At 29.8% G+C, this 18,824-nt stretch overlaps 1 protein-coding gene across 1 annotated transcript; it reads right to left on the reverse strand.

The window, feature by feature from the left end:
* Positions 1–500: 500 nt before the first annotated feature.
* On the reverse strand, positions 501–14,378 carry LOC119678457 (high affinity cAMP-specific and IBMX-insensitive 3',5'-cyclic phosphodiesterase 8-like; the record flags this gene model as incomplete). Its single annotated transcript, XM_038090291.1, is given in 15 exon segments — positions 501–994; positions 1,061–1,328; positions 2,785–2,945; positions 3,005–3,224; positions 3,293–3,541; positions 3,608–3,700; positions 3,764–3,931; positions 4,586–4,796; positions 6,935–7,104; positions 7,325–7,435; positions 7,980–8,078; positions 8,177–8,231; positions 13,476–13,535; positions 13,935–14,140; positions 14,322–14,378. Coding segments are annotated over 15 exon segments (2,274 nt in total), but the record flags the coding sequence as incomplete, so codon positions are not given.
* Positions 14,379–18,824: the final 4,446 nt, after the last annotated feature.

Consider the following 18,824-nt stretch of genomic DNA (forward strand, 5'->3'; position numbering starts at 1 on the left):
GAAACAATAGTTTAATTTGTATTAATTTAATTTAATTAATTTTAATTAAATTTATTTTAATTTGATTTAAATTTTTTTTTATATAATTTAATATGTTTTAATTACTTTTCTCTAAAATTGAAATTTATTTATTTTTTTCAAATTGTCGAGATTGTCTTGTCAGAAGTTAGTAATTAAATCGTAAATCTTTTTCTCTTGAAGCAATTAAATTTTAATTTGTAAATGAATTATTTTTTTTAAATTAACAAATTTTTTTCTAACTTAAGTTTTAAAATTAAATTTTAACTTAATTCATGCAACAGTTAAACATTAAACATTGAGGCCAGCCCATTTTTAATATAACATATTAGTACAGTTTTTCTGTACATATGTCCTAAATCTATACTAAATTAAAATAAATTCCTTTTCACTTCAGGAATACAGTTTATGGTTACTGTCATTTCTTTTATATATATATACTATATATATATATGTATATACCATAACTGTTATAAGTTTTTGTTTTTGTTTTGTAAATATTTAAATTTTAAAAAATATTTTGACTTATTTTTTTTTCACACATTTATTTTTACACAATTCTGTGCGTACTAACACACCCCGAGTACTACCAACCTCCACTTTCAATTTGTACCATATTGTGACATATATTATTATAACAGTTCTAAACTCTTCATAACACTTTGTGTGCTTCACCATTATCTTTAGTCACTTCTTCAGTTAATTTTGTATTGATTTGATTATTTCTGCATGCAGTATTCCAGCTCGTTTTCGCCAATCGTCAAAGTACACTGAGGTTGGACCGGCTGTGGCTTTAGTAGCCCTGAGAACAACCTCTTGAATGCCAAATGCTATTTGCACGTTGTCTTCTTGGCATTGAGAGATACTTGTTTTGTTTTTATATCAGCCAAAGTATGTATTCCTTGTTCCTCGAACTTTTTCCATTGTGAATAATTGATTTGCATATAAGTTATCAATTGTGGCATATCAATAAAACCTGTAATAGAATATGAATTTATTTTTTGGAATCCCATTATTTTCTATAATTTATTTAAAAACTTACTATCCCATGCATGCATCATATCCTGTATGATATATTCAATAAAACCAATTTGACTTTTGGGTATGCTACAAGTCGCTCTATCAAACATCGGCATTACTATTGGTAACGATTTGGTTTTTTCTTCATCTGTCTGCGTGAAATATTCTTCAGCTATACGACGTGCCCACTCTACACAAAATGCGGGTTGTCTCGCCGGATTACTTACATCCGCCACTTTGATCAGCATTCGTCGAATCAATATTGAGCTCTCGTCTTCAGTTTGAACAATCTATTAGAAAAATTAATGAGAAATTTTTTTTTATTACAATAATGATTTTGGTTGAATTTAAATAATTATTTGGTGTTTTATCTAATAATATATTTTTGGAAAGAATATTGACAAAAGAGAAATTGTAGGATGGACCAAACATTCAAATGAGATTAAGAAAGTGGAACAAGTGGAGAAACTTCACCTTACTGTTGTGAAAGGTGAAGTTTCTTTTCCTATGCATAATCATTATGTATTTGGATAATCAGACCTATTAAAAATTGTATCAGGCTTCGACCACTAAATGAAAGTTCGTCAGAAGCCACAACATGTTACCTTTTTTAGTATTGGTTGTATACTGATCTTTCAATATATGTACATACCAATGCTATTCCTGTAACATCACAGGAATTAACCGTAAGCCGACTTCTTGGAAACAAGGCCGCCTCTCCAACTTACCGACACAGATGAGTTAGCTCAGTCGCACGAAATTACAGTTGTTTAAATAACAAAATAACCTTAGCCTTAGAAAGTAACGCAATAGCTAGGTGGGGCTCCTCAACTCTACGGTTTATTCAATGCCCAAACAATAGCAACAATTAGAAATATGATATATAAATTATTTGTTCAGGTATGGACAGATTGCAAAGGATTAAATAACTAATATCAAATCTTTGCATTATTGCACGTCAAATTATAGAATTATCAAATTTCACAACCGAGGTTGTTATCATAAATGGTTCTAAAAAAAAATTTAAAAAATTAAAAAATTCCAATATAATCTTTTTAGACAAGCGTACCACCGGTAAAACAAACTTATGAAGATATGCAATACAAGATGAAATGTAATACTGTTTGTCATAGGTAGTCTAGAGTACTTTAATGCTCAAGACAGATAACAAAAATTAGTAAGATTAGTCAGTCTAAATCGATCTTAACTAAACTAATGGATTAATAGTTATTTTTTTTAATTAACTTTCATCTTTTTCTGATGGGATCAAAGATGAAAATCAATATCCATCTTTTGCGCTTGTGTACTTTAATTGTAAGAAACCGTGTCTAATATATCTATTTGATTCTTATATTTCAGTGAACAAAGTATCCAGAAATATTACATAAACTACACAAAATATTATCAACCTATCTGTCACTTAATGATACCTTTGAAGAAGGTAACATGTGTTTCAGAAACGCCTTCCTCTAAGAAGTAATTTTAGTTTCAGGAAATTTAAAGTATTCCGGATAGTATTTATACTGCACGTATATATATGTGTATTCCATTTTCTCATTTCTGCTACTCAAATTCCAGGAAAATAAAATTAAAAATCTTTTACGAGAGTTTATAAATTAATATATATTCGGGATACTTAGTACACTGAATATTTTTTGTGCACATATATGACATATGTCTATATCATTGCAGAGAATTAATTGTAACAATTAATTAAGTTTTTTATAATTAAAACACAGTACTTACATCTCTGGGTTCCACATCGGTGCCAAATACACTAACAAATTTTGCTAGATGTTCAAAATGCCGCGTCATTTCAGTTGCTAAAATCATATCAACTATAGTACTTCGTACCGATTTGTAGGTTTCTTTGTCTAAATTCTTGAAAATATTGATCTTATCGTCACCTGAAATTTATAATATTTTTAAACTTACGAATGAATACGAATTCGAATAAAGAACTTACCTAAAGTCAATTTAAAAGTAGTAGCAGCATGATGTGATTCCAGTACAGTCAGGTCATTATACAATATGGCTAATGGGCTATTTGAATTACAGAGAAATGCGGACGAGCGACCCGGATGGTCTATGTCATGTGCTGCAGCTGCAATAAGTGCAGTAGCCTCATCCATACGATCCATCATGATTTCTTTAAAAGAAAGTTGTGTTAAAAATGAACCAGTGGCCTATAATAAACAAAAATAAATTTATTTGAAACGATTTTTGTATTGCAATATTAATGAGTATTACGAACCTGCATAACATCGGCTGCATGGGTACTATTATGATATGAATTTTGTTCATGATAATTAGCCTCAATAACTGCCAACCAACTTTTGCATATGTTCTCATCGATATTGAGTGTTGCGAAAACATCAAAACGTCGAAAGATTTCCATACCCAAATACAAAAGTGGACGTTTTTCAGTGATATCTTCCAATTTGAATATATCAAATTCCCAAGAGAGAGATTCTTCGAGTAGTTCCATTATTAGTGGAGTTGCCTAGGTGAACACAAAGAAATTCATTTAACACAAAATGTATGGACTAATATAATATGAATAACTTACTTTCATTTTTGCTGGCATGACACCAGAGGGGCGACTTGATACACGTATAATGGAGTCATTTGAGCTACGTCTTGAGGAATATAAACTAGGTCCCTAAGATTAAAAAAGAAAAGCAATCAAATATTAATATTTTTTGTTAGCATTAGAATATAATACCGTTAAGAGTGCACCAATTAAATCGGTTGCTATAGGATCCTCTGTACGTATTTCCTTCATTTGCGGACTATAAAGACCTTCACGTTTCAAGAATTCCAGTACTTTATCTATGAGGCGCGCCTCATCTGCCGAACAATTCTCCTGTACTTGTGAGAGTAAATTGATTATCTATTATGCGAGCGTGGTTTTCGTGAGCAGCAAAAATCGTAATGATTACGAAAAACGAACGAACGAACGAACGAACGTGAGCAAAAGAGTTAAATCAATCAAAACAAAAACGAAAAACAAAATAGAAAAAGAGAAAAAACATAGTTTAAGTGTGCGTTAGAAAATTGTTGTTGTTAGATGTTTAATTTACTTAAGCTTAGCATAAGTAATTCACAATAAATCAAATTATTGTGAATACTTTTAGCTTTATGTGGGTAATTAGTTGGTATTTGATGGCAATACTGTGCATAAGTGTTTACGAGGGTTATTACGAAAGTTTTCAAGCGAGAATAATTATTACTAGTTAATTTTTTATTGTAATATTATTTTAGCTTTGAAAACTTTCGAAATGCCTCCATGTATTTGTGCTGTTCTTTTTTATGATTTGTGTTCATATTTCCATATTGTGCAAAATTTTAAACGAAACATTTGCAAATAGCATAAACAAAATTCAAAATGTAGTAACATATTTAACAATTTCTTCTTTCAAAAAAACGCACTAATGCACAAAACTCAATGAAAAAATGAGTTCTTGTTATTGGATTAAGCGGGAGCTGATTGGGTGCAATATGGGAAATTTAAGCGAAATGATTTTAGCTTGTTAATAAGTCCTACTTTTGTTATTGGCGCTTCCAGTGGTAGTGAGGTCAATTTTGCTAGACTAGTACGTCGCAGTCCATCGGATGCAACTGATCGTACATCGAAGCTTCCTCGCCTTATAGAATGTAGAGAGCCGCGTGGTGCTTCCTTCGGTTGTGGTAGTGTCGCTATAAAATCATTTTGTCCACCAGGTACATCGAAATTAAATACAAAATGTGTTGGAGTTCTAGAAGAAAAAAAATCAATCAACAAAATTTAAATTTATATAAAATCAATTTAGACTCATTATTTATTTAGAAAAAAATTTTTTAAAAACTTGGAATATATTGGTTGAGATTGATAAGTGTACTCGGTTTTTGCCATTAGATATGGTTGGTGTTCGTATATAAACAAACATGTGTTTGAAAGGTAACATTTCATGTTAATTTTTTTGTGAAGGCATCTGTGTAGTGTGTCACATGTGTGAAAAGTAATACTGATTTGAAGATGAGCAAAATATCAGAAGATATACGGCTATGTGCATCCACCATATAGATCGGACTTTACACAATTTGACCACTATTTATTTCGATCTTTTCAAAACTCTCTTAATGGTAAAAAATTAGACGCTCGGAAAATCGTTGAAATTCTCTTAGCCAAATTTATTGCAGATAAATAACAGAAGGTACACATCGATGGAATTAGGGATCTACCCTGAAATTAGTAGGCCTTTAGTTCAATATATACTAGATTAAAATTGGCTTTCAATAAAGACAATTTTGCTTTTCTTTTAATATCACATAATAAAAATTTTAAAAGAGAGTTTTTTAAAAAATAATTCCACAGCATAATTCAATTTAACCTATTTAAAATTACGGTTTAGGCCTATAGGTTAAATGATAACTAGTCTACCCTAAAAAAGATTGCGAAAAACGGCAGAGAGGGAGCTAAAAAGGAGCTATGAAGTTTTTAACAGAACTTTATTTAGAAAGACGGTCGGGGCCTTATACATTACTGGAATTGCGGATATTCCATTAATTTATTTCATTAGTATATACATTAAAGATTACAAAAAAGAATAATAAATAGAAGCGGCTCCTGTTTGGTAAATGTATATATGTACATTCATCTAGCTTAATTTTTTTATTGGGTTTAATACAGAATACATAAAATTGATTGTTATATTGTCTTATAATAGTTGAAATTGTTTAAATACAACTATAAGTAAAAAAAAATTACTAAATAAACCCTTATTTCACTCAAACCATCAGTCAATATTTAACTTTGTTCAAGTATAGAATAAAATATAATATTGAAGTTTTATATTACAATTTTTATACATCATTTAAATTGCCCTACTAGTTTAGTTTGGGTTATACTGGCGATCTTAATGAATCACTGAATAAGAATTCAGAGGTTTAAAAACCAACTGAATTTTTGTCAAAACTTAAAATGTTTAAAGAGATAGGTACTGAAGATGGCAAAGATCCTCAAACAAGGAAGCCATACTATAGTTAATCTACGCCATGTATGCACTGTGCAGTAACAAGGTAAACGAGAGGTACTTTTATCGTTCTGACCACAACTGCAACAGAAATGATCAGATACGGCATGTATGTATATATGCGTATCATCCATTTGCTTATCCTGCTTATTAAATTCCAGGAAAATAAATTTGAACAGACAAGATGATTAAATTGGAGATTTAATCTTTTTCTGACCTAATTAAATTCATTTCAATTATAAAGTAAATCTCTTAAATCTTATGTGAGCCATTAGTTATTAGTACTGATTTAGAGTACTGGCCAGCTAACAGTCAAAGAATAAGCTAAGGGTCAAAGTGGCAGCTAACAATATAAAAATAATGAAAAATGATATATTAAATCTTCTTAGCCTACCCATGTAAGCAAAATGATATGTAAAAGTGTCAGCTTACAGCACCAAAAAAAAAAAAGAATGGCATAAAACAGTAAACTAATTTTCTGTTTGAAATCTTTGTTTAAACATTTTTAATATTATATTTAATAGATGTTAGCAATTCATTGTCTATAAAAGTCTAATTTAGGTCACTTTAGCTTATTGGCTCATTATATTACAAGTTGTAAATTTGAAATAAGCTTAAAGGGGATTATTTTAGCTAATATTTTTTGCTTCTGAAATCAATTCATTTTTTAAACAAACATTTTTGTTTCATTTTTGAATTTCTGATCTTTTAAACTTATGTTTTACTAAAACTTCTCTTTTTAAAAACAACTATTTTTTGAATAAATATTTTGAATATGTGAATCAAAAAATTCCAAAAAAAAAAGAAAATTTTTGCAAAAAACAGAAAAACTTTTCAATTAACTCTGTTAGTATTCGAACCATACGTATTCCAATATTTACCTCCCAATACAAGCCACAGGCACTACACGTACGTGCATTGGTATGCCATCCTGGCACTTACGGCGAACTGTTAAAATTCCATCGAATTCTCTAATGCTTTTTCCATGTGCACTTATAGATGAAACATCCGAAATAAAAATGTCTGCAAGTGGTTTACTGATAATTTCATCCTAAAAAAAAAATAAAAAAAAAATAGAAATAAATATTAAAAGATATTTCAAAAACATTTTAAAATTCCTATTTATAAGCTTGTCAAAAGTATTACACCGCAAGGTAACTATAATTCTTTACTAATTGGCCAGCAATTTGATTTAATTGGAAGAATATTTTCCATTTTTGTGCCACTAGTGATGCAAAGGAGTTTTATTAAATCAATGATGTTTGACTTACCAAACGCATATTCAATAATCTTTCAGCAGATTTATTTGCATATTGTATTCGAAGTACATCATCGGTTATGATAAGGACCTCTTTGAGCCTGTGAAGGGCCGTGTAAAGTGCCTGTAAAGATATTAAGAATTTTTATTAAAAGAATTTTAATTTAATTGTTTAATACAGTATACTTTTTATTCTATTAAAATAAAAATAATGTGTGTACAATTATTTAATATTATAATTTATTTATTAATAATAATTTTAAACAATAAATGAAATAAAAAATAAGAAATAAGAATTAAAAAATCTACTATCTTTTGTATACTTTTCGTTATACTTGTTTATATAAAAGTTTAAAACTTTTAATTAGTCTAATATTATTATATATTTTAAAAATATTTTATAACTTTTGTTAATATCACAAAGAAATGTATATCCAACTTATATGCGCCTCAAAATATGCAATCTTTTTTAAACATTTTCAAGTCCTTATGCGCTCAAAGTTAAATTATAAATTTTGTACTTGTTTCCGTTTTCATTTTATCTTATTTTATTTTATTTCGGTTTTTTTTCGTTATATAAGTCAAAAGCAAAAGTTTTTCATTTCCTGTCTGAATTATGTTAATTCCAACTGAAAATTTAAGTTAAGAAAAATGTTCACAGTGTTTACCTGTTGAGTTGACATGACGTTGTGTGGTCGCACAATTGAATGTAAAATTTGTTTCAATTCGATGCTGCACAAGGATAAGTTCGTAGTTTCCGCCATGCACTAAAAAAATTTTAAATTTAAAAAAAAAATTATTAAAATTTATTTTTAAAAAACGTATTCGTATTTTTTATATAGTCAAAGCGTACAAATTAACTTACTCTATTAACGCCAGCGTCTAATAATGCAATAAGGACATCGTCCTTTTCAAAGAAGCTGCAATAGAAAGATAAAATAATAAATACTTTAAGCGTATTAAATATTTTTGTTTAATTTTATAAAGAGAGATAATATATACAATTTCAAATATTAAATTATAATTAATAATAATTAATAGAAATAAATAAAAAACTCTGAACTATGGCGTAAACTAACAAAAATATAGTTTATTGAAATATAAATGGTCTCTACAATTTATTATATACTATCCATACATTCTTTATTTTACTCGTAAATCTTAGTTAGATTAGAATGTAGTAACTAGTAATGAACCAACCTTAGCTGTTTCATATATAAAAATAACCCAGGTGTGCATATTTACAAACACTGATTACTTATTTATTTATTCCCGTGATGATATGAATAAAACTTATAAAATAATTTATTTGTTACAAATTTTTATGACCCGTGACAGAAATTCTATTTTAAATAGAAGAGAGAGTAATAGTGAGGAAATACTAAAAATGGATTCTTAATGTGACCATACACTTAGTTCTGATTTTTTTAATACTGCCAAATATCAATCATCTTTGATCTTAACTGTATTCGGACTTAACTTAACTGTATGATAACTGTATTCGGAAAAATACGATGGTTGATTATATCTTTGCAAAATGCTACTTATGACGGCTAGTGGATGATAATAGTCTGTGGAAAACACCACTAATAATATAAGGTGGGTGATGATGATCTTCCGAAAAAACTTTTCATGACGAATAATCGATGTTGATGATCAAAACCATTTATGATGAATGTATAATAACGGTCTTTAGAAAGCCCACTTATGATACTTATTTACAGTTTCGAAGCACGTCACTTATTATGAACTTATAGACGGTTTTTGAAAAACGCCGTTTATGAAGAATTTTTGATGACCTCTGAAAATGGTAACTTATAGTAGATGCTGAATGAATACGGTTTTTGAAACTGGTAAAAAAGAATAATGACTAATTTTGATAAAGATTTTTTGATGAAATGGATGGTGGTGGTCTTTAGAAGGGACCATTTATAAGGCATTATGACGCTTTAAGAAAACTATTTAAGAGGAGGGCATTTTATGGTGAATGCTGAAAGTCTTTGAAAAAAACTAGCTATGATGGATGATAATGATTTCTGGAAAAATTCACTTATGGTTACTGATTGATGATGACGATCTTTGACAAAGATCACTAATGATTGATATTTTCAACCTAGAAATTTACTTGAAAAATTATTTATTAAAATTTGATCATTTATTTATAGAGCATAATTACTCTCGTAAACAGAGAGAAAAAAAACTATAAATTATTTACTTATCTTAAAAAAAGAACTAAAACTGTGATTTTAGTTTTCTTAAAACATTTTATAATTTTTATTATTAAATAATTGTAAGTATTAAATAACTATGTGTCGAAAATTATGGAAAGTACATATTAAAAATATTGAGTAAATGATAATTTAAAGATATGTAAGACAAGTTTAATCGGGATGTCGCTGGGAAGTACTGTATCATATTAATAATAAATTCAGTTTTTAGAATAGCTTAGACAGAAAAAGACTATAAAAAAGAAAAGTCAACTAGGCTACTCAATAAGAACGTCAGTTGTTACAACAGAGAAATACCCTTCTATTCGAATGCATGACAAGAAAATAGAGACCACTTCTAAAAAAGAAGAATGTATGTAGAAAACAACAACAAAAGAATTATATAAATCAAAGATTAAATAAGAGAGCGATGGAGAGAGTAGTTGATGAAGTACTGGTTTATTCCAGACAATTATGCTAAGTTGAGTAAGGTTTGTTTGGAGCGGTTGATGAACTACTGGTCCATTCCAGACTATTTTACTATCTTAGATGAGATGAAGTTGGCTAACCAAATTCCATTTGGGTATAAATAATTGCTCGTGTAATTTCACAGATTTTACGTTGTTTATACTCTATACCAAGAGAACCAACACAAAAAGATAAGACTAAAATAGATATTATTAAAGAAAACATGCACGATTCTCTTATTTTAGTAAAAATGAACCAAAACGATAACTCAATAAACTTGGTTCCGTCTTTAATTTTCATGAATGGCAGATCTGTCCGGTCGTTAAGAAAAGGGACCATTTTTAGTCTAATTTACAATACTGTATATAGTAGGTATTCACATATAGAATAACTATTGTTAAAGTATTAAAGTATTGTTGGAATTGTTAAAGTATTAAAATACTTTAATCCTGTTTATAATGGTAAGTACTTTATGCTGCAGTAACATATTTTTTATGATATTATTTAAACCAAATTTGCCTACTTATATTTTTAATTAAGACATAAAACAGTGTAAAGCTGGTATTAAAATTTTTAACTACTGAAATTAAGAAAAATATTAATAATTAATTCTTCATAATAAATTTGTATAAATCCTACATCAAAATAAAATAAGTAGTAAAATCCATCCTCTATACTCGTCTATTCCCTAATTTGTAAAAAGCAAATAGCCATAATTTATTAACACAATAATTGTCATTTTATGGGACTTAATATTTACCCCAACTAAACCCTTGTAAAGGACGAAATAACAAAAAGTTACGAAATTAATTCACTTCACATAAGGAACAGGAAATCGCCGACATTATAAACAGAAACACTAACGAATAAAAATGAGAAAATGTACAAAATTCTTGATTAATTGATAATAAAATTCTTGTGTAAAGAAAATAGAACTACGAAAGGATAAATAAAACCAAAAAAGAAAAGAAAATAATATACTGAAAAAATTAAAGAAAAATACTTGGAAATCTTAAAAGTTATTTAACGAAAAATCGAATTGAGTTTCACAAGTCAAAGAATAAAAGAACTTCTAGAAAAGTACGATAAATGCTCTGTTGAGAGTAGATAGCGATGATTCCTAACTGGAAACACAACACCTGCAGAATTTATGTTTGCTGTTTTGTATTGCAAGTTAAACTTTTTAATGTCAATAACGAAACTTCTCCAACAAACTGACTGACACATCAAAGTGTGAATTGTACACACGGAATTTCACTTCAAATTCTCACGCCAACAGATCCTGGTATCACATCCTGAACGCACACCCGCTATGTACATAAACTGGGGCAGACAGACAAAGTTGCAGTTTGATTAATTAGAAGTTCTTAATTTAATAACATTTTAGAAGCCATTTTAGAAAATGGCAGCCACAATGACAGCACCGTGAAAACAAAGTTTAATTAACGCCACCGAAGTGTAATGGAGACAGGATAAGCACGAAATCGTAAATAATTTGTTGCCTTTTAACACTTTGCAATGTTCCAAATTAGTTTGAAAATTCTTTTAGTCAACCTTAAGTAGATAATCGCAATTAAGAGCTTATCAGTAGCAAAAGCTAAGAAATTTTCAAATTTTTCATATGTAAATATATAATTATTATCAAGTATTATAAATATTCCTCAATTATTAATTAATTAATTAATTAATTAATTATTATTAATTAATTACTCCTGAAGGAGTAATTAGACATCAATATGTTATTTTTTCCATATAATAATAACATTCCATGGATCCGTCGTATCTATCTTCGGGGTAGATGCTATCCAGTATTTTATTTACTATAATATTCAGACCTCATTGCTAATTTCTCATCGATCTAATTTTATTTAACTGAACTTCTATTTAGAGCGGACAATTAAAAATCAATTGAAGAATTACTTAGGCTCAGAACATCCTAATAGTTGATAGGCTATCATTAACAGCACATTACAAGCTGCTTGAAAGTCGTCTGATTAATAGGACATCTTCGTCACAACATACTGATGATGAATAGAATTCAAAGCTTTATCTACAGCGCAATGGAAAAGATAAATAAATAAAAAGCATATGGGTATCTATGTAGTCAAAATATGCCGTCTATGGATACCCATCATAATTCATCAACCCCGCAAGGAAAAAGTTCATAATCGATTGTTTGGGTATGATTATTTATGAATTATATATTAAAAAAAAGGAATTGTGGATAGTCGAAAATAATATTACGAATTGCGAGAATTCTATACCATCACAAAATGCTGATAATCACAGAGTCTAGACATAAAACTTGGGTAAAAGTTTATTTTGGGAATTTCACCCAGATTATGCAAGAACGCTTATCCTAGTGTCCTCATGCAAATTCTGCTGAACAGTTACAGAGAAGACGCTCAATAGTCTTCTATTCTTACTCATTGCATTTTAAGAGCTTTGGTTGGATTAGTGTGCTTGCTATTCTGAGAGAGACCTGCTGTCACCTCCATTAAGTCAGCAAGATCTTGTTCACAAAGTCGTCTCAAATATTTTGCTTCTTTACCATCCACTTCTGGCTATATTATAGATAGGTGATTGTTTGCAGTTAGAGATATTATTTCATCTGCTGTTGAGGTAAGGGATATATTTCAGCAGTATTGCCGTATCTGGTAAGGTTGTCTGCCATGCAATTACTTTTAATGTCATATTCATTTGGCATCCATACCATGAGTATGTCCCACTGCTCAGAGAGCTTTTCGAAAATTTAGGATTATTTTCGTAATTTTTTTTTCAGAGCAATCGACGTGTTATAGTAAGTACTATGCCTACTCAATAAAATCACTTTCGTTTAATATAGAATATACTCGGTTAATTCCACAGTCGGAAAAACTCATATGTTCAGGTTGTGAGAGCAGACTTTTTCTTCTACCTTTTTTTTTAGTTTGGATCGATTCGTATATATGGGATAGTGGCTTCCTTTAAACAATTTTCCTTCTTCGTATTCCGTTCAAACAGGAAATAGAGTTAAGATTTTTATCTTAAATAATAATCAGAATGTGATATTCTGACAACATTTTGAGTAGGAAAGCATGTCTATCATCACCCTGTTGTTATTCAACCCATCGTATCAGAAACTAATATCGGAAGCTTTATAAATTTTTAAAGAAAATAAATTGGTTGAAGTGTTTCAAGTAAGTTATCTCTTGAATCAGGAATACAGGTGTCATAAAAAACTGTCTAGGAAACAAATCATTAGGTGAACAGACACCTTAAAAACAAGACCCCTACGGTTATTTCATGGACCCATTGACACTCTACATGGAGTCTACCACAGACTCACACTTGAACCTGACCTAACCTTCGTCATAATTGACTTCAAAAAGTTAATTTAACAAGTATTTGTATTTTATGAAGTTAAAGAGTTAAAAGACTAGTAGATCTTTTGGTGATATAATATAATTCAATGTCAAAATATTATTTGTTATTTATATAAGAACTTACCTTTTCTTTACAACTGTAATTATTGTTGTGAAATGATGTCCATTTGTGTGACGAATTGACCTAAAAATACAAAAAGGGCTTAATGACGAAAACCACTTAGGATTAATATGTTATCTTAAAGTGTTTTGATTATATAAATTTACTGAATTTAAGGGCAAAATAATTTAAACGCAATAAAGTGTGTCCTTAAAATCTGCACCCAATAAAATTGTACAAAACCAGCAAAGCTACGGTAAATGCCATTAAGAAAATTGAATTCAGTACTAAAAACCTGCAGCCGGCAACTAAGACACATCATTACATCATCATCATTATTAGCGTTTGGGCTAAAAACGATTTAGTAACAAAACCTCATTTGCCCAATATTCTGCATTTGCCCCACATACCACAACCCAACGTAATGCTGCTCTCAGGCTATGATGCTATGCGGAATATTACTCTACTCTTACTCCTACTCACCTGGTAATGTACTCAGCATCCAAATACTTGGTTGAGCGCGCATCAATTACAATTAAGTGATAGCATTCCGCTGTGGTGTTTGTATTTGAAAGGATCTCAAGCGCTGCCTCCTTTGTCTTCACCACAGTTACGTCCAATTGTTGGCGATGACACGCTTGTGTCATTACTTCACAGATATTGTCCGATTTATGAAATACAAGTAGAGCCTTTTTATTTTTTGGTTCGTTTTGTTAACATTTTTGTTTCGAAAAAGGTAAACAGAGACCGAACAAGAAAAAGATAAAAAAACAAATGAGATAAACATTTTGAAGCACGAGGACTGAGAAGTAAATTGCAAAAGTTTAGTCAAAGCTAAATTTATTAGTCATGGCGTTTAAGTAAATTTACCTTAAGCTGAGGATTCGGTGGTAATACGGTTGGATATTTCAAGTCCATGAGATTTTTCTGCAAATAAAAAATTAAAAAGAAAAAAGCCAAGTTAAACACGGGCGCTATTATAAAAATATTACACAAAACACATTTTAAATATTTAAATTGCATATAAAATGAAAGTTCTTTGAAATTGAATTTGGTATCGTTGGTTATCAATTTGATACCTTTTAGTCGCACACAAACTCACTTTTAGTCAACACATGCCAATGTATCTGGTAGATACATTTAATATACATAGCTGCTTACAAGCTGTAATGTCTTCCTTTTATGTGTGCTTAGGCAAAGTATGCAGAAAGCTAATAAATTATTTTGTATTTTTAAACGAAGATAAATTATTCAAAAGTTTTTTATACGCAAAGACTGTCATGGCAAGCACCATTTTTGCTGTTTATTCCATTATTTTTACTAACTTGATAAACAGTATTGAGTGTGACTGGGAGGAGTTGAACCCTATATGTATCGGAAAATTATTTGTATTTCATGCCTTGTTTTTCTAAGGGTAATGATAGCAGCTTATTATTGTATCTCAAAAAATGGCAATATAATTTTAGGCGTTTATAAAATGGCAATTATTTCATCAATTACTGTGGAAATTGCTAATAAGCCTGCGGTACAAAATAATTTGTCATTATTACAGCGAAAAAATTGAATCGAATAATTAAAAAAATATATATTCCAACAAAACATCTTTAAGCAAAAGGAAATTTTAATACCCTATTTGTATATTTATTACTAAGATGAACATAACAAAAATAATTCGTGTGAATAAACACGATTAGTCATCGCTTCTAATTTGACAGATACGAGTTTTTAGCCTGGTATTTGCAGTGCAAACCAACAAAATACAGACTATAAACTTATCAAAAAGAAATTCGAATATTTCCTTAGACTACTGATGATAAGTACTTGGCAATACTCGAAACAGCGTTGTATGGTCAGCCAAATTTCAATAAATTAACTAAAATTTATGTTGTTGTTTTTTCATTTCTATTCGAATCATTCTAATTTTTAAATAGTTTCTTCTTGTCATAAGACGCGTCACGATTTCATATTTAAGACAAATTACTTAATTAATTAATGAATTAATTAAAACTCAACTTTATTGTTATTGCTTTCAAGTACTGTTTTTTTTTAATAAAATTATTTTCCTATATTTCGATTTTCTTAGACAATCATTTTTGGGAAACATTTTCGGTCATGGTTGATTGAATAGTTACAGTGGCAAGCCATTAGATAATTGGCAATTTTTAGCCATTTTACTACCATATCCTCGCAAGAACCCCTAAGATAGAAGAATACAGACTAAATTCATCCCATCGAATTTAAATAATTTAATATGTCTTTCGTCTTTACTGATGAACAGTTTGATAAACTGCTTTCGTATCTTTCTAAAAATTTATTTCTTCTGGACGCCAAAGAATTTCAGTTTCTTTTTCCTGCAGGTTTCTACAACATCTGTAGAGCGGATTATGGGGAATGCGCAGTTTCTCTGCGTGGAACCCACCAATGACCAGAAAGAACTGCGGTAAGTCTCTTGGATTATGGCATAAGTTCCCAGGATTTTGTTTTATTATAAGTGGATCATGTTAACCACTTGCGCATGACTAAGTGCCCTCCTTCTGTTATTGGCAAACTGAAGAAAATAAAGGTAAATACTTTTCTTAATGGTTTTCCAGGGTAATAAAAACCGGTATAGTTAGAGACGCATCCAGGGAAGCAATGGAGTGAGCTAAACTGTCAGATTTCCCATTCCCTTCGAAATTTCCATATTCAGGAATCCAGATGAGGGTGATATTAACCATTAGGTTTAGCTCATCGATTGCCTCTCTACTTTCATTTACTAACTTGGGTTTTGTAATGAAGGATTCAAGTGCTTTGTTTGCTGCCTGGCTGTCAATGAAAATGGTAACACTATATTTTTTCTTGATGTAACTAACAATTTGCAGTCATGCTTCTTTAATGGCTAAGATTTCAGCCTGATATTCCGTGGTCTCATTAGGTAGCCTAAGGGAATTATTTATGCTTGTAGATGACGTGAAGAGATCTGGTCCTGCACCGCAGTTTATTTTCGTGCCGTCCATATAGATTGAAATGTCGTAATTTATTCGAATGTTTCTTCTTTATCATTCGTTTCTTTGAGGGAATATTGTCTGAAAATTTCTTTCTCTTGGTCATACAAATGAATGAAGTAATTTTATAATTAGTTCAAATTGTATTTAAGTTTGCGAAAGGTAGTTAAAGATACTTTATATAATTAATTTAGAAGAAACCTACTTAAGTTCTAAAGAATTTTTTCTAGTGATATAATTTATATATAAACACATTTTTTGCAATTAAAATAACTTTCATATATTATTATGACAGAACGTTAGTTGGTGTATTATTTATTATTGAAGTTCATATGTATACAGACACATTTTATGAGGACATTAAAAATCACATCTATAAATATATATCTAAAATATTTCTTAAGCACATTTTTAATGAGTACTTAAAAATTGCAATTCCACTTAGCATTGAAAATTAAATTTTTACCATTAATTTTAAGTGCTTTGGGTATTTTTCACAAAACAATTAAACTGTACATATTTATTATATAAGATTATTAAATTTATTAACTATTTTTCCCTTTTAGTGATTTTCTTCATCAATTTCACAAAACCCCAAATATCAACTCTGTATAAAAAATGTATGTTAAACATTCATTCATTCGACAAAGGTTTAAAATTTTCATAAAATCTATTGATTTTAAGGGACAAACTTAAGCTTTTGGTTAATCCCTAGTAAAATATGTCGTATCAGTGTCAAAAATTATTAGCATTCATGGTATAAGTAAAATTTATTAATTTTTATACACAAGCAATTTTCAGATCCCTTAAAACTGTATTGAAAATTTTAATCTTAAGCTTCCATGAGGAAGAAATTTCATTTTCTTCCTTTATTTATACTTAAGCTTTGCCCTTTTGTCGTTCGATAAAATTTAAAGCTTATTGGATTTTTCTGTTTTCTTACACAATTTTTTTTTGTTGTCCTTAGTATTTATTTCAGGATATTTAATACTTCTTTTTTGGTATTTAATTTACTCGATGCGTTATACCTACACTTCGCTTCTCCCCTTCACGCTTGCTTTTTCGTCCTTTTGACAGGTGGCGCTTTGCGCTAATGCATCAGGATATGCCTTTAAGCGGGATTTGCGTTGGCCCTTTAATGTGTCTTTGCATTGTACTTAATCATAATTTGTTTCCTTTGCAATTTAGTGTAGCTTCTTGGAGCGGTGAGAACGAACACTGTTTAAAAGCTGTAAACTCATTTGAATTCACTTAACTTTGCTTATTGGCATTTTCGGAAACTGGAACGACTTTCAATTTGACTTCACTTTCAATGGGATTTTGTAATCTCATCAAAAACGAAAATATTTTACGTCATACTTCCCCTTCTCGGTTCATTTTTGTTTATTACTATTTTTAATTTATTTCTGCTGAAAGTACATAATAATATTTCTGCTTTATTCAGAGGAAAATTAACAAGTCAGAGCGATACTTTGTTCCGTTACTTGGAATAACGCTGAAAGCAATTAATTTGTTGATAAGGATATGAATCCAATATTTTGTTAGTTGAAATGAACCGATGAGTATATACATGTTGGCATGTTAGTGGGTGTCTTAATATTCACTAATGAAATCAAAAGTTAATATTTAGTAAGAAGATATTTTCATAAATTTAATTTGTAAAAGAACACAAATAGAAATATTGTAGCGATGTAAAGTGTTGTCGGGGTTATCAGCTTCACTTATCTCCGGAGTGATTGGAATAATACTCTGGTAAAGTGTCTTTACAACCACCTGACATAGACTGTCGCCTATATTCTTGAAGACTATTTAATGTATTCTTACAAAGTTGCATGAACCGAACTGCATGCAATAACTCTTGATATGATATCCTGGTTAAATACCTAAGATCTTTGGCTATTTTCACACTTTATATACAAATATAAAAGATCAAATTATTTACAAATTTATTTTGTGTATCTTCTTCTATTATCCTTTCCTCTCAGTAGAGCATAGGACCTTCACTACCGAACTCTTTTTTACATACTTTTTGATTAATGTCATTTCAACAATAATTTGCTGCTTACAATTCTGCATTAACTATCCTTCGTCATATTCTAGTAGGTATCCCAACAAGACGATCAGTTCCTGGCAGTTCCATTTGAGTGCTTGATGAGCAATGTTTTGAGAGGTCTGCCAATCACTTCTCAGATGTTGGCATTTGGTTGGTGACATCCCAAAGATTAGCATTGCTCACCAACATTGGTCACTAGATGTTGAGAATCTAACACAAACATTTGTTGAAAAATGCTTTTGGCGGTTTTAAGTGGTTCTAGGCGTACGTCTTACATCCATAAAAGAGGATGAATTCTAATTAGTTTGACGTTGAAATTATAGATGTTTTGCTTAG

The sequence above is a fragment of the Teleopsis dalmanni genome, chromosome 2 (assembly GCF_002237135.1).
Source record: "Teleopsis dalmanni isolate 2A chromosome 2, ASM223713v2, whole genome shotgun sequence".
NCBI classification, from domain to species: domain Eukaryota; kingdom Metazoa; phylum Arthropoda; class Insecta; order Diptera; family Diopsidae; genus Teleopsis; species Teleopsis dalmanni.